General features: G+C 38.4%; 1 protein-coding gene across 1 annotated transcript in view; it reads left to right on the plus strand.

Annotated features, from left to right (window-relative positions):
* GABRA4 (gamma-aminobutyric acid type A receptor subunit alpha4) overlaps window positions 1–12660 on the plus strand; it is a 35468-nt gene extending 22808 nt beyond the window's left edge. Inside the window, exon 9 of the mRNA XM_042871265.1 lies at window positions 12127–12660. Within this exon, the coding sequence (XP_042727199.1) occupies window positions 12127–12660 (534 nt within the window). The remainder of the gene's footprint in view (window positions 1–12126) is intronic.
* Window positions 12661–13086: the final 426 nt, after the last annotated feature.

Below are 13086 nucleotides of genomic sequence, written 5' to 3' on the forward strand. Positions count from 1 at the left end.
TAATTAAATCCAAAAGAAAAAGTCTTCTCAGTTTGTAATAGCAGAGGTTTAAAATACTACTTGTGATTCATGGTCAGAATTTTTGTGTGTTGGTCTTGTACTTAACCATTTACACAAATGTTTTGGATAAGCTGTTTTAAAACAAACAAAACCCATCAACAGCAACAACAGTCCACACAGATTCATCCAACTTTAAAGCTAGGCAACTTGAGGTGTAATGTTCTATTCCACTGCAAAATTAATATATCTGAGGTAGATTTGGTAATCTGCTGACACATTTTGGGATCTTGAAAACACTCAAGGGAGCAATCTAGCATTTAGAAGTTTTATATGTGAACACTATGAGTTTGTATGGCAGTGATAATAATATTATTTGCACTGTTACTGTGTTTTCTCTAGTCGTGCCCGTGCTAAAATTTGTGTTTGCTTTTCTGTGGGAAATGTAGGGAATGAGCTCACAGATATGTTAGACTTATCTATCAGGCAGTGCCTTCATTAACTAAGTGATGATTTCTGTCCGTGTATTCTGCTTCACAGAACAGTCTTTAGAAGCTAATGTGACTGGTACATTGCTTTCCAACGTGATGTGTGATACAGTCTTTCTCCTTAATATTTCAGTTCTAGGTCTAAAAGGATAGTCTTGAATCTTATGTCTTATAAATCTAATTTTTCTCCATGTATACTGTCTAATCAGTGCTGGATTTCCAGAGGTTAAAATCCCTGCTTCACTGCAAATTTGTGGTACACAAAGAATGCAGAGTGATAGCCTATAGCGTATCATTTCTAAGCATTATTTCTCAAGGTAAATGATAGACATTTTTTCTCCATAGCTATATTATAGAATTTGATTTCTTAAGCCAGCTTGATGGGGCTTTTTTTGTTTTGTTTTTTAAGGAGCCTGTACTATATTGCCACTGCTGTGCTAGAAATTCTGTTGTTAGCACAATCACTAGAGATCAAGGAAAAACTGATTTACACCATTGTCTCCTGGAATTTCATTGTCTTGGGACCAAGCTTAATTACTTTAGGGTTGGAAGGAGCTAACCTGTCCCAAAGCATTCTGAACTCCTTTCTTTACTAAAAGCAGAAATGATGTTGCAAGTCAGCGTGTGATGGAAATGAATGATTTATAGTTTGTTATTGGACTCCTGAGTCTATTTTTATGCTTCTGCACTGTTTCCTTTTCCCTGTATTCCTATGAAGTTTATTTTTAAAGACCTATCCAATTTTGGAGATGAAAAATGTTACTGAAAAATATTCTTCAAAAATAGGCTTCTAAACACTGTTAGCATGAGCTTCAAAGTCAGCTGTTTGTTTCAAGAGTGTGAAACTTGAAAAAAAAAAAAAAAAAAAAACACCAAAAAAAAAACCAGGTCAGTCTTGAGCAAACTTTTTGAATGGAATAATTTCTTCAGAGTTGATTTCAAGGAGATTATAATTCCCAAACTTCCTGTTTTCTGAAGGCATTTAAATGTTATAAATGTCATCTTACGTTGGCCAAATAGCATTTAATAAAGGAACTTGAGGGTCAGGTTCTTCACTGTCTCATGGATGCACACTCCTGTCCTTACTGGGCATACTGGTGTGATGTGTGCACCTCCTGAGATTATAAGCAATGTTCTCATTTTTCTTGTTACTTTTGATCGGGATGTACAATAGCTTCCATTCTGCCAGCAAATGGAGAAGTGCAGTTAATACCATCTCTTTATATGTGGAAGAAATTATCTGAGGAGCAGCCACATCTCAATTGGGATACTGACACTGGCATAAATGGCAGGTCAAAAATTGTAAATATTTTTCTTAACATTTTACATGATATGTATTTCTGAAGAGTATAAATTGAAGTGTTACATTAAAAACTCTGGTCTTTTTCCAAAAACCTGACTGCTTTACCTTTAATACATTTGAATGTGGAATAAATTTACACTGGAAGCAGAGACACTTGTATTCTGCCATGTGAGCAGAGTAATTACTGAAAGTACACAATGTAGTATTAGGTGTGACGCTAGATTCTGATCCAACTAAAGTGTGATGTAAACTCCACTGAATTCCAGAAAAATAGCTGGGTGGTGATTAATTGAACAGAACTGCTGGAATTCAAAGTCGTGGAATGAGACTTCAGTATTCAAAGTGGGAATGATTTTTTTCTGATATGCACGAAAGGGAGAAGTTTAATTTCAACTCTAGGTTTATGACCAAGCAAGAAGTCCTGCTGGATTGCTGTCTTCTCCAAACCTTCCTTGGAAATGTGGTAATTTATCACTCTTTAAACTTCTGTAAGTATCATAACAAACTACCACAGTTATGGGTAAGGGAATATGAGAGAGATGCTCTGCTGTTAGCATCTGATGCTCAATGACTTGATGGTGTTTGGTCTAGTTACTGGGAGACCTAATTTATATGGCATTAGGATTAGGCTTTTATTTTGGAAACCAAAGCATAGCTTGGTAATGCCAATCTCTCAAATGATTATTCTAGAGAATATTAAGCCTTATAGTTTTTAATTAAAAATATTGAAGTGTTTGTCGTTCTGCTGATCTCCTGAAAAAAGGCACTCTTTATGGTTTCATCATTAGAATGAATAATTCAAGTTTCTGTTTAATAATAATAAAAGTTACTTTCCTTGTAAGTTTTAGGCATTCAGTAAGGTCTTGTATTGATCTAATTGCAACTACCTTATTATTTCTTATTTTCTTTTTGTAGTACAAATATACAAAACGAAAACAAAAAATGATAATGTGTGGTTCTGTTTCAGAACACCATCACAATAAACCTGTATGGTGACAGCAGTAAGATTTTCAGATTGTTTGATATCACTTACTATGCAAAATCTTGGGGAATTTATGGTTTTTCCTCATGATCATGATGACTAGTATGAAATGATGCTTATGAATTTAAGCCTCTTCAAATGTTCTGCTTACAATTACTTAAAAGTATTTATACTTAATTTTCAGTTTTGTTTCTCCTCCACTATGAGTTTTCAATACTTGTGAGCGCAGTGACAATGAATTGCTGTTCACTTTCATAGCTATGTGTGAGATTTCTAGCTGATTTCATTTTTACTCTGGGAAAATTGGAATTAGAAGAAATAAATGTTGAGAAGCTTGGGAAAGTCTAGGAGGCAAGGACTGTTCAAGGCATTTTCAGCAGACTACTGAAGCAAATTCAAATACAGCTTTAAGGTCACAAAAAAATTGAAAGAAAATAATGAATCTCTTTCATCCTTAATCAGCTCTTCTTCCTTTCATAGACATTATACAGAGCACCTCCACAACTGACTATCATGCAACCTATCCTAGTACATTTTTTGCCCTGTAACTCTCAGTTCTTTTATTTTTGTCATAAATACAATCTCTAAGACTATTTGTATGAATTTGTATATTTATATGTCTCTTAACTACAGAACAGGTGGATGGATTTATTTGGCATTGGTTTGGCATCCATTTTTTGGAAAAAAAGCAACTTCTAATTTTCTTGTTTATGTATCTCTAACTTTTGAATTCATTTTTCTTTCACATTGTGTGCTTTTAGTTATGAGCAATACAACGTGGAATGCTCTTCTAACCTTTCTCCCCTCCCCATTTGATTGAGATCATGAAGTCAGCACCATGTATGGTGGACTGGCTGTTACAGCTTACCTCCTCTCACTTGTTCTCCTCAGATAGTCTGCACTGCTCTTTGCATTACTAAAGGTACAAACTGCAATACACTGTGTTTTGTGGCAGGTGGATCTTTTACTTGATTATATTCCAGGGCTCTGTAATGCAAAACAAAAGCTCTACTACTATTTCAGTAAAAATTTGATTGACTGGCTCTACAACATAATAGTAAGACATGCTAGATTTCTCTTCCAAGTTGTGTATTTTCTAGCAGCACAGCAATATGGTGACTCAGTGGGAATTGGGATTAGCAGCATTATTTACACTGATGACAACATGCTACTTCCCTAGTAAATGTCAAATGGTGTGAATTTGGCAGGGTATGCAATGTCCTCCCAGAAGAACAGACTGTTTTTTTAGGAAGGAATGGAAAGGATAAAAAGCACTGCGGTGGAGTTGAATAGGAAAATATTATTTAATTGCTACACAAACAGTCTTCATGTTGCAGCTAAACAGTACATAATGCCAGGATTCGGTTGCTTTAAGCCTTCCAACTTTTGCATGAATTTTTCTATGAATTAACTGAAATCCCCCTGTTTTGGAAACCTATGCCTTATATAGCACATCTCTGATTTTCTGATATATTAATTAACATGTGTTATGTAGAAGGCTCAATAATACTGTTATAAAAGACTAAGATTAGTCTTGCAAAATCAATATTGAGGCATAAAAAATGTTTCTTTACTCTTCACTTTTTATTTCCCTAAAGAAAGTAACATTTCTTCATTATCTGCTTGACTATTCTAGTAAATAACTAAAATTCTTCTGTGGAACTTTAAAACTGCCTTGATTCTGGTACCCTATTCAGGTGTTGGTCTTGTTTTTGTTTTTAACCTTGAGGGGAGTAAATGCCCCAAATGGTGATTAGGTGCTTAAAAGATTTATCTACCCAAAGAAATTTAGTAATTTTGTGCAGATCTCCCTTATGGGACCAGTTCTCTTTAATATCTTCATCAGTGACATTGACAGTGGGATCAAGTGCATCCTCAGCAACTTTGCAGGTGTGTTTACAAGCTGTATGGTGTTGTCAACATGACTGATAGTTGGGATGCCATCCAGAGAGACCTAGACAAGCTTGAGCAGTGGGCCCAGGTGACCCTCATGAGGTTTGCAAGGTCTTGCACCTGGGTCATGGCAGCCCTCACTACCAATACAATCTGAGGGGTGTAAGGATAGAGTGTAGGCCTGCTGGAAAGCATCTGGGGGTACTGATGGATAGGAAATTGGACATGAGCCAGCAATGTGACCTTGCAGCTCAGAGAGCCCACCATATCCTGGGCTGCATCAAAATAAGTGAGGCCAGCAGAGTGAGGGAGGTGATGCTGCCTCTTTGCTCTGCAGTGGTGCCACCTCACATCCACATGTGCAGTGCTCAGTACAGGAGAGATGGGAGCCTGCTTGAGTGTGTTCAGAGGGGGGCTGCAAAATAATCCCAGGAATGGAACGCCGCCTCTCTGTGCGGGGAGCCTGTGAGAGCTGGGGCTGTTCAGCCTGGAGAAGAGAAGGCTGTGAGGTGACTTGATTGTGGCCTTTCTATATCTAAGGGGGAGCTATAAAAAGGAAGCGGGCAGACTCTTTAGCAGGGTCTTTTGTGATAGCACAAGGAGAAATGGTTTCAAATTAAAAGAGAGGAGATTAAGTAGTAGGATGGGCTTGCTGAAATGCCATGTACCCAACTGTGGAACTGTTGAGCAATTTTTCAAAGAATGCTGAGGCTGATTAGAATGGCAGCTCTGGATTATGTTACAGGTAGATGGCCTTAGAGTTAATATACACCTGCTTATCAGCAGGTGTGTGATGGCTGTGTCCTCTGGTGGTCAGAGGCTTATGAAGAGAATTTCAGTATTGAATAATACTGAATCTTTGTTAGGCTGGCCAGTAGGAACTGCTTTATTTTGGATTCTAATCGCACTAGAATGTGCCTGTTATACAAACTACAAAACAGTTTAAAATTCAGAGAATGATTGAAAGCTTCTGTGTGGAGCACAGACTATAGGAAGAGGCTGCTGAGATATCTAAAGGAGCTAACTGTAGAATGCTGTACCAACAGTATTTCTTGCAGCTTGCAGTGTTGTTGGTGTTTACACACTTAAATGCAGTCATAAGGATTAAGTCACCTGATGTCCTGGCATTTGCTTTTATCATTGCTACTTTCTTCCCAGGACTTGGCATGCGACTTTAAACAGTGTTCTTGCTTGTTTTACAGATTCTAGGTTGGTCTTATCATAGGAAAGATGTACTGCAACTGTTATCTCTTTGTTCTGTAAGAAGATGACTAAGTTTGTCAGTTCCGTGCTATGTATTGCTGTGTTGATGATCCCATTCCCATGAATCTCAGCTCAGCTGCTGCACGCTATGCTAAATTTGCAGTCTGACTTCATTGAAGTGCAAAGTTGGCTTGCTTGTCAGAAAGCTGGTAATACATAGAAAACAATCCAGTATTTTGTTTTTTGGCTCCAGTAAATGCTTATGTAGGCTTAAGGAAGTTTCAGGATTCCCACGTCATGTGAACATCTGTTTATAGAGTGCCAACCTTGTTAAATATTGAAGAGTTTAGATTGACTCATATTTGTGCATCATTTTAGTGCGGTTGTAAACACCAGTATCCATTGAAGTTGAGCTTAAATGGAAAAGCAAATGATCTGATGAATTTTTCTTTCTTTCTTTTTTTTTTTTTTTTTTCTGTGTGTGATGGGGAAATTTTTGGTTTATACATTCTATCGCAGATAGTGACCATCAGATTTGCTCCATCAGTCTGCCATACTATTTAACAGTAGATTGTACAGATTCATTTTAAAGTATGCCGAGAGCTTTGTTGGTCTTACTATTCATAGTCAATTGCATGCAAATCCACTTGTCAGGGGAAGAAAGCCATATTAATTTTACATTTTACACCTGTGAGGAGAACTGTTTAGTTATCATATCTCCATGCCAAGTGAAACAGACTTTTGCTTGGAAAGAAAAGAAGGAGAGACCTCATTGTGGCCTTCTAGTACTTGAAGGGAGTATATAAACAGGAGGTGGCATGGCTGTTTATGAGGGTGGATAGTGATAGGACAAGTGGGAATGGTTTTAAACTGAGACAGAGGAGGTTTAGGATAGATATTAGGAGGAAGTTTTTCCCTCACAGGGTCGTGACGCACTGAAACAGGTTGCCCAAGGAGGTTGTGGATGCCCCATCCCTGGAGGCATTCAAGACCAGGCTGGATGTGGCTCTGCGTAGCCTGGTCTGGTGGTTGGTGATCCTGCACATAGCAGAGGGGATGAAACTAGATGATCATTGTGGTCCTTTTCAAACCAGGCCATTCTGTGATTCTATGATATGATTCTATGACTTCATGCTCCGGTACTAGCAAAAAGACATCTTATATCAGGACATGGAAAGAATTCATACTGAATGTATTTTTCACCATTTCAGTTAAGGTTGTTTTAGAGGAAAGAAGCTCTGCAAAATAGTATGCTAAAAATTAAAACAAGAGTTTATATGGTTTTGTAATACGGTAAATGTTTCAAAAATTGTTTGCAATACTGCAAATATTGTTTCATTGATTGTGATATAACAGTTTCCATATTCTCAAATAAATTAACTTGCCAAGTCATTCTCTGACTCTCAAAACAACAGGCACTTGATTTACACGGCACTGGGTTACAGAATATGTATTAGCTTGGGCTTCAGGAGCTGCTAGTCATAGTTACTGTGCTCCAGCTGTTTTCAACAGACTGGGAGGCTAAGGTGCATTCCATGTTGAAGAGGAACAATTTTCCAGGGAATGAAGATGTAAACAGATCCTTTTATTTCCTTGCCTGACAGAATTTGAATATCCTGTTCTATTCCATTGTCCCCGGTCAAAGCATAGGGTGGGAGCTGTTTAAATTTTTCTGTATATACTTTTTCGCTCTTTCATTAGTCCATATGATTATGAATCTCTTCTGAAAGATGGCATCCTCTTGAAATAGAATACAGTGAAGCATAGTACTTAGAACTTATAGTTTGCTGGTGCTTCTGAAGTATGGAGCTGGTCAGAATGATAGGTTGTTTCAAAGGAAGAGTAAGATGTCATTTACATATGCAGTAAATTGGCCTGTTTTATAAAAAGCCAATCTTCATCAAACACACTGAAGCTAGCTGGTTTTGCATGCAGTGATACCCTCCATTTGATGAGAGCTTTCAGACTTCATTTTGCCTTTCTTAACTACAGCATTTTAAATGTCTCTCAAAAATCTCACCCAAATGTCTCTAGAAAGTGACTTCCTTTCTGAATCCAGAGTGAAAATGTGAAAAATATGGACTCAGTGTTTCCTGTGAAGCCCCATCTGGAGCAGCACAACAGCTCTGTGTTGGCTCAGGATAAATGAGTGTTTTCCTGACTTGCCCTTGAAAAGGAATCTTTACTTGAATAATCCCTTCATTTCTTGGGTTGCATTTAATTAGACTTTCGTTTGATTTTCATGTTTTATTTCTTGTTTTCATACCTCCAAATTAAAAGCTACTGAGTGGCAGTAGGTTTGTGCTTCTTACTGTTATTTGAAAAAAAATAAAAAATAAAAAATCAAACAAACACAAAAAACAACCACCAAGCAAGTAAAATATTTTTAGGAGACAGCAAGATTTTATACTCCTTTGCCCACCACAAGGGGAAGCCTTGTGGTGGCCTGCAGCTCCCTATGAGCAGAGAGGCAGGGCAGAGGGGCAGTGCTGAGCTCTGCTCTCTGGTGACAGCGACTTGACCTGAGAGAACTGCATGGATCTATAGGTTGGGTGTTAGGATAAGTTCTTCACCAGAGGGTGATGGGCATGGAGCAGACTTCCCAGGGCAGTAGTCACTGCCCCAAGCTGCTGGAGTTCAAGAAATGTCTGGACAATGCCCTTAAACATATGGTCTGATTTCTGGGTGGTCCTGTATGGAGTCAGGAATTGTACTTGATGATTCTTATGAGTTCCTCCCAACTCAGGATGTTCAATGATTCTGTGGTAAATAATTTTGTTATTCACATTGTCACAGTATACTTTTACCAGTGATATGTACCACAACTGAAATATCTGTGAATGTTTTAATTAGTACAAATCAAATATAGCGTTTGAGTATGTTTCACAGCATAATGGTTAATCTGACCTTTGCTGATGTTAAGGGAAATTGGTTCTTTAGGTTGTGCATGGGGAATCAACCTTATTTAACATTTTTATTAGTGATGAGAGCACAAGGCAGTAGTTAGGTGAAATTTTCAGATAATGTAGGATTGTGAGATAGCATCTGTACAGAGAAAGACTAATGTAGGAAGACTCAGATGACCAACATTTAATAGAAGAGGACACAGGGACACATGTACACCATTGTTGAAAATAATTTTTCAACTGGAGAAACCGAAAAGGAGAGTCCCCTGAGAGTTTTCAAGGAGAATGAGTTATTGTTGTGGTACAGTGTTGAATAAAGCCAGTGCAAGACAAGGGTTTGTGAGGGAAGGTGGTGACAGTGTCCTGGTGAACTCACATTGGGAATCGTTACATGTTCTGCTCTGCTTCAGCAGATTTGTGTATACACATCATAATACTGAGGGGGAAACTGGTTTTCTCTGTAAATGTTGGGTTTCTGAAGTATTGGAAGTTACGTGTACCAATGGCAACAAAGAAAATATCCAGTAGATTTTGAAAGTCACACACTTGGACAATTTGAAATTTTACAGGTAAATTTATTCTTGAATAAATACTGTAAGGGACATGAGTAGTGGATGAAGCAACAGCAGGTCTTATTTGACAGCCCCACTTGTGGGGGAGAGGAGGCATTTTGTGTACGTTGTGATGGAAAAAACTACCCACAGGAGCAACAGAGGGGACTGTAACGTGCCAGAGAGTCTGGCTGTTCTCTGTCATACCAGTATCTATAGTTGATGCACAAAAGGGAAGGATGCTGAAGTGTAATGGGTGCTGAAAGCTGATGACGTATCTTGTGCAAGCTCCAGGGCAGGTCTGCTTCACAACTTCTCTCCCTGTCTGTGGGCTGCAATTATGGCAGGTAACCCTCTTGGTCTATTGCAAACACTCCTGTCCTGGTTGTGTTTTATAATTTAAACTTGGCAGTCTTAAAAGACTACTCTACTGTTAACCTGTTAAATGGTCACTGATAACCCTCATGTGAAAGTACCCAATTGCACACCTATGTGTATGTCTGCACTTCCCAAAGAGTGACTCAGGTTGCCCTTTTGAACAGTACAATAATTGTTTCTTTCAGGATGTAAGTTTCCTTTAGTACTTATGTAGTAATTCCAGACTTCTGCTTCTTCGAATTGCGCTCATGAATAAAAATTAAAAAAATATATTGACACAGTTCTGTGCAGAAAGGAAAATCATGAAACTTAGGAGGGATTCTTTAATGTATCAACCATGAGCTGGCAAATATGTCAGCTGTGAACTGGCTGCTGTTCATGGCTGTGTATGTTACAGTTTCAGACAAATTCAAGCTAGTAATACTACCAGTGACTGATTTGTTCTGCAATGAACTGAATTTGGGGCCAGCATTCTGATCATGATGGGAGTGTTGGAAATTCCCGTGACATATATAGGTAGCTCTGAAAGTAACGCCTCCTATTTATTTTCATGGAAACAGCAAGAAATACAAGGAGCACAACAGCACCATTTGATAAAGCAAATTCTCAGCTACACAACCCTGTTTTTCAACATACCACCATTAGCTGATGTAAGTGGATAAGCTGATTGAGATTTCGTGGTGCTGTTGCCTTTGCTGAAATGCACTATCCCCCGCCTTACTGTACTCACATCCACTGTTTGGTTTTCATGAGTATTCAGCTAGGGTCAATGAAATTCAATGGGTAAAAATGTTTCTACATGGAGGAATTCAATTCCATACCTTTGCTGTACCTATGCACTTCCATGTCAGACACTGTTTTGTCAGAGTACCCCTTTCCTACCATCTGTCACATGGCAACAGTATGTAATGGAATATTGTTGGAAAGGTTCACCCTCTACTGCCATACCACCTACATCTGCCTCTGACATTATGAGCCAACATAATAAAATAGAAAGCATTTCTTCCAGAGCAGTCCTTGTGTATGTGTGTGCATATTTTTATTCCTTTTTTTTCCTAGATATTTTTTCAGCTCCTATTTCTGTTTCCTTGAACAAAACAACTGCGTGCAAGTGATGCAGCCAGCAGGCATGGTTGTCACTCTCCTCACTGTTCAAGGCACTGGTACCTCAAATAATGCCCCATTTATAATCTGCTTGAGCACTTAGCTGAGAGAACAGCTATTGGATGAAAGGGAGATTGCTGCCTACTTTCTGTCTTTCTCTTCCTTGTGCTGTGAGTTTTGGCTGGATTCTTTGGTATGGAGGGAAAGAAAAGGGGAAGTAATGGAGACAAAGCTAAAGCAGCATGTGATGATGCAAGGTGATGCTTGAGAAGCATAACTCAGAGATGGGCAAAATGTATTTTTGGTGGTTATTTAGTTCTATCTGTATTTATGCCCGTGTTGCTTCTGTAGAATATGTGTATCCTACCAGTGATTAAATCCATGTCTCTTGACAAGCAGCGTGCCTCTTTGCAAAACATATTCATGTATTATATCTAGAAAGTGCAGGGCTGATGTTTCAAAAGTCTGCTTTTCAGGTACGTTTCCAGAAGGAGATGGGATTATGGTTATTCTTACATGCAGAGAAGAGCAGAGAAGAAGAACTCTCAGAAATCAGTAAAACATTAAACCCTGCTGGATTTGCCATCTCTAAATTCTTATCTGTCCTTCAGTTTCTTACACAGCCTAAGTACTACTTGACTTAAGTGTATTGTTCACAATGTCATCCAGACTTGCCTGAAGACAGAGATTTCACCACTTTTCTTAGTTAATAACTGGAAGGGTGTAGTAGATGGAAGACTGGTTTATTCACTGGTTCATTTGCAGCTTGATAATTTATTGCCAGTGGTTAATGTGAAAATGCATTGGCTTTATTTCTGAATGAACAGGAAAAGGGGAAACTTGATTTGGTAAATAACATCATTTTCTCTGCTCTGGAAGATGTCTAGAGTTCCTAATGTATGGTAGTTACATTTCTAGAGAAGAAAATGCAAAAACCATATTGGCTGGTAGGTCAGTTCTAGACTATTTTTATATCATCAAAGAAATATGCAAACAAAGAGTATTTTCTTTGAGGGTGAACCTGGAAAAAACCCTAGCCAAGAATGTTTAGCTTCATGGTACTAAGTTTACATAGGGATATCATTGAGTGTGAAGTGTCAGGTATGTTTACCTGTATTACAGTGACAGGTAAAAGGAATTCCTGTTTATAACTTTATATGCTATTAAATCTGTTCCCATGAACATGTGATATTTTTATTCTTCAAGATCAAGCTACTATTGATATTTGTATTTTTCTTTTAATATTTGATTATAAAGTTTCCATTGCTTCTGTTCATGTGTTTATTCTAAGAATGACTAGTATTTTTTTGTAACTTTGCAGAGTACAGACGCCAATTCAAATGTGAGGAAAAGAACGAATGCCACAGTACAGTCAGAAGCTGATGGTGGGAGTCGAATTGACACAAGGCACAGTTCCATCCAGCCTCCCTCTGTAGCTCAGGGGTCTTCTGACATTACACCCCACTCCCTTTCTGCATCAAGTCCCAACCCTTTCACACGTATTAATGCATCAGAGACATTATCTTCTGCAAGAGCTACCCCTCCAGCTCCTCCTTCTACCCCAATTTTAACTGGATTTGTATCCCAGCATGCCACAGTTGGATCCCCTTCCATTCAGCACTTGCTTGGATCTAGACTGGAGCAGATTCAGACCACCACACCTCATACATTAGGAGCATCTGCAAAACCATCTGCTGTCACACCACCTGTTCCCCCTGCCTCTCATTCTGGCACTAGTAAGATAGACAAATACGCACGAATTTTATTTCCCGTTACCTTTGGAGCATTTAACATGGTCTACTGGGTGGTGTATCTATCCAAGGATACCATGGAAAAATCAGAAAGTCTAATGTAGTTTTGCTGCTATGTAGTAGTTCAAAAATTATACTCACATTTGATGCAGAGTTTCTTCTTTTGAAACTATTTAAAAAGTCAATAATTCTTATTTATAAAAGCTGTGTGCTGCTTTCCCATTGTAAAGGCTGGAAATCTTGGGGATAACGAGGTAATTCTTAATAATAGGTAACAGAATTCTCTTCCTCCCTTCAGCTAGGAGTGAATCATCACTCTTCAAACAGACTACTTGCCTTTGGGAGAAATATGCACAGGAAAAAATCAAAGATGGAGGTGCACAACTGTGAGTGGAATTCATCTCCACTGCTAGGAATTATGCGTGTTGATTGTCATGGATCCCTGAGGCACCTAGTACTGTCATTTGAACACAGCATTGCATTTCTTGACTGCAAGGCCCATGTCCTGAGTATTTTGACAGTACCTGCTA

Source organism: Lagopus leucura, unplaced genomic scaffold, assembly GCF_019238085.1.
Source record: "Lagopus leucura isolate 7727_CA_CO unplaced genomic scaffold, USGS_WTPT01 Super-Scaffold_100004, whole genome shotgun sequence".
Taxonomy (NCBI): Eukaryota; Metazoa; Chordata; class Aves; order Galliformes; family Phasianidae; genus Lagopus; species Lagopus leucura.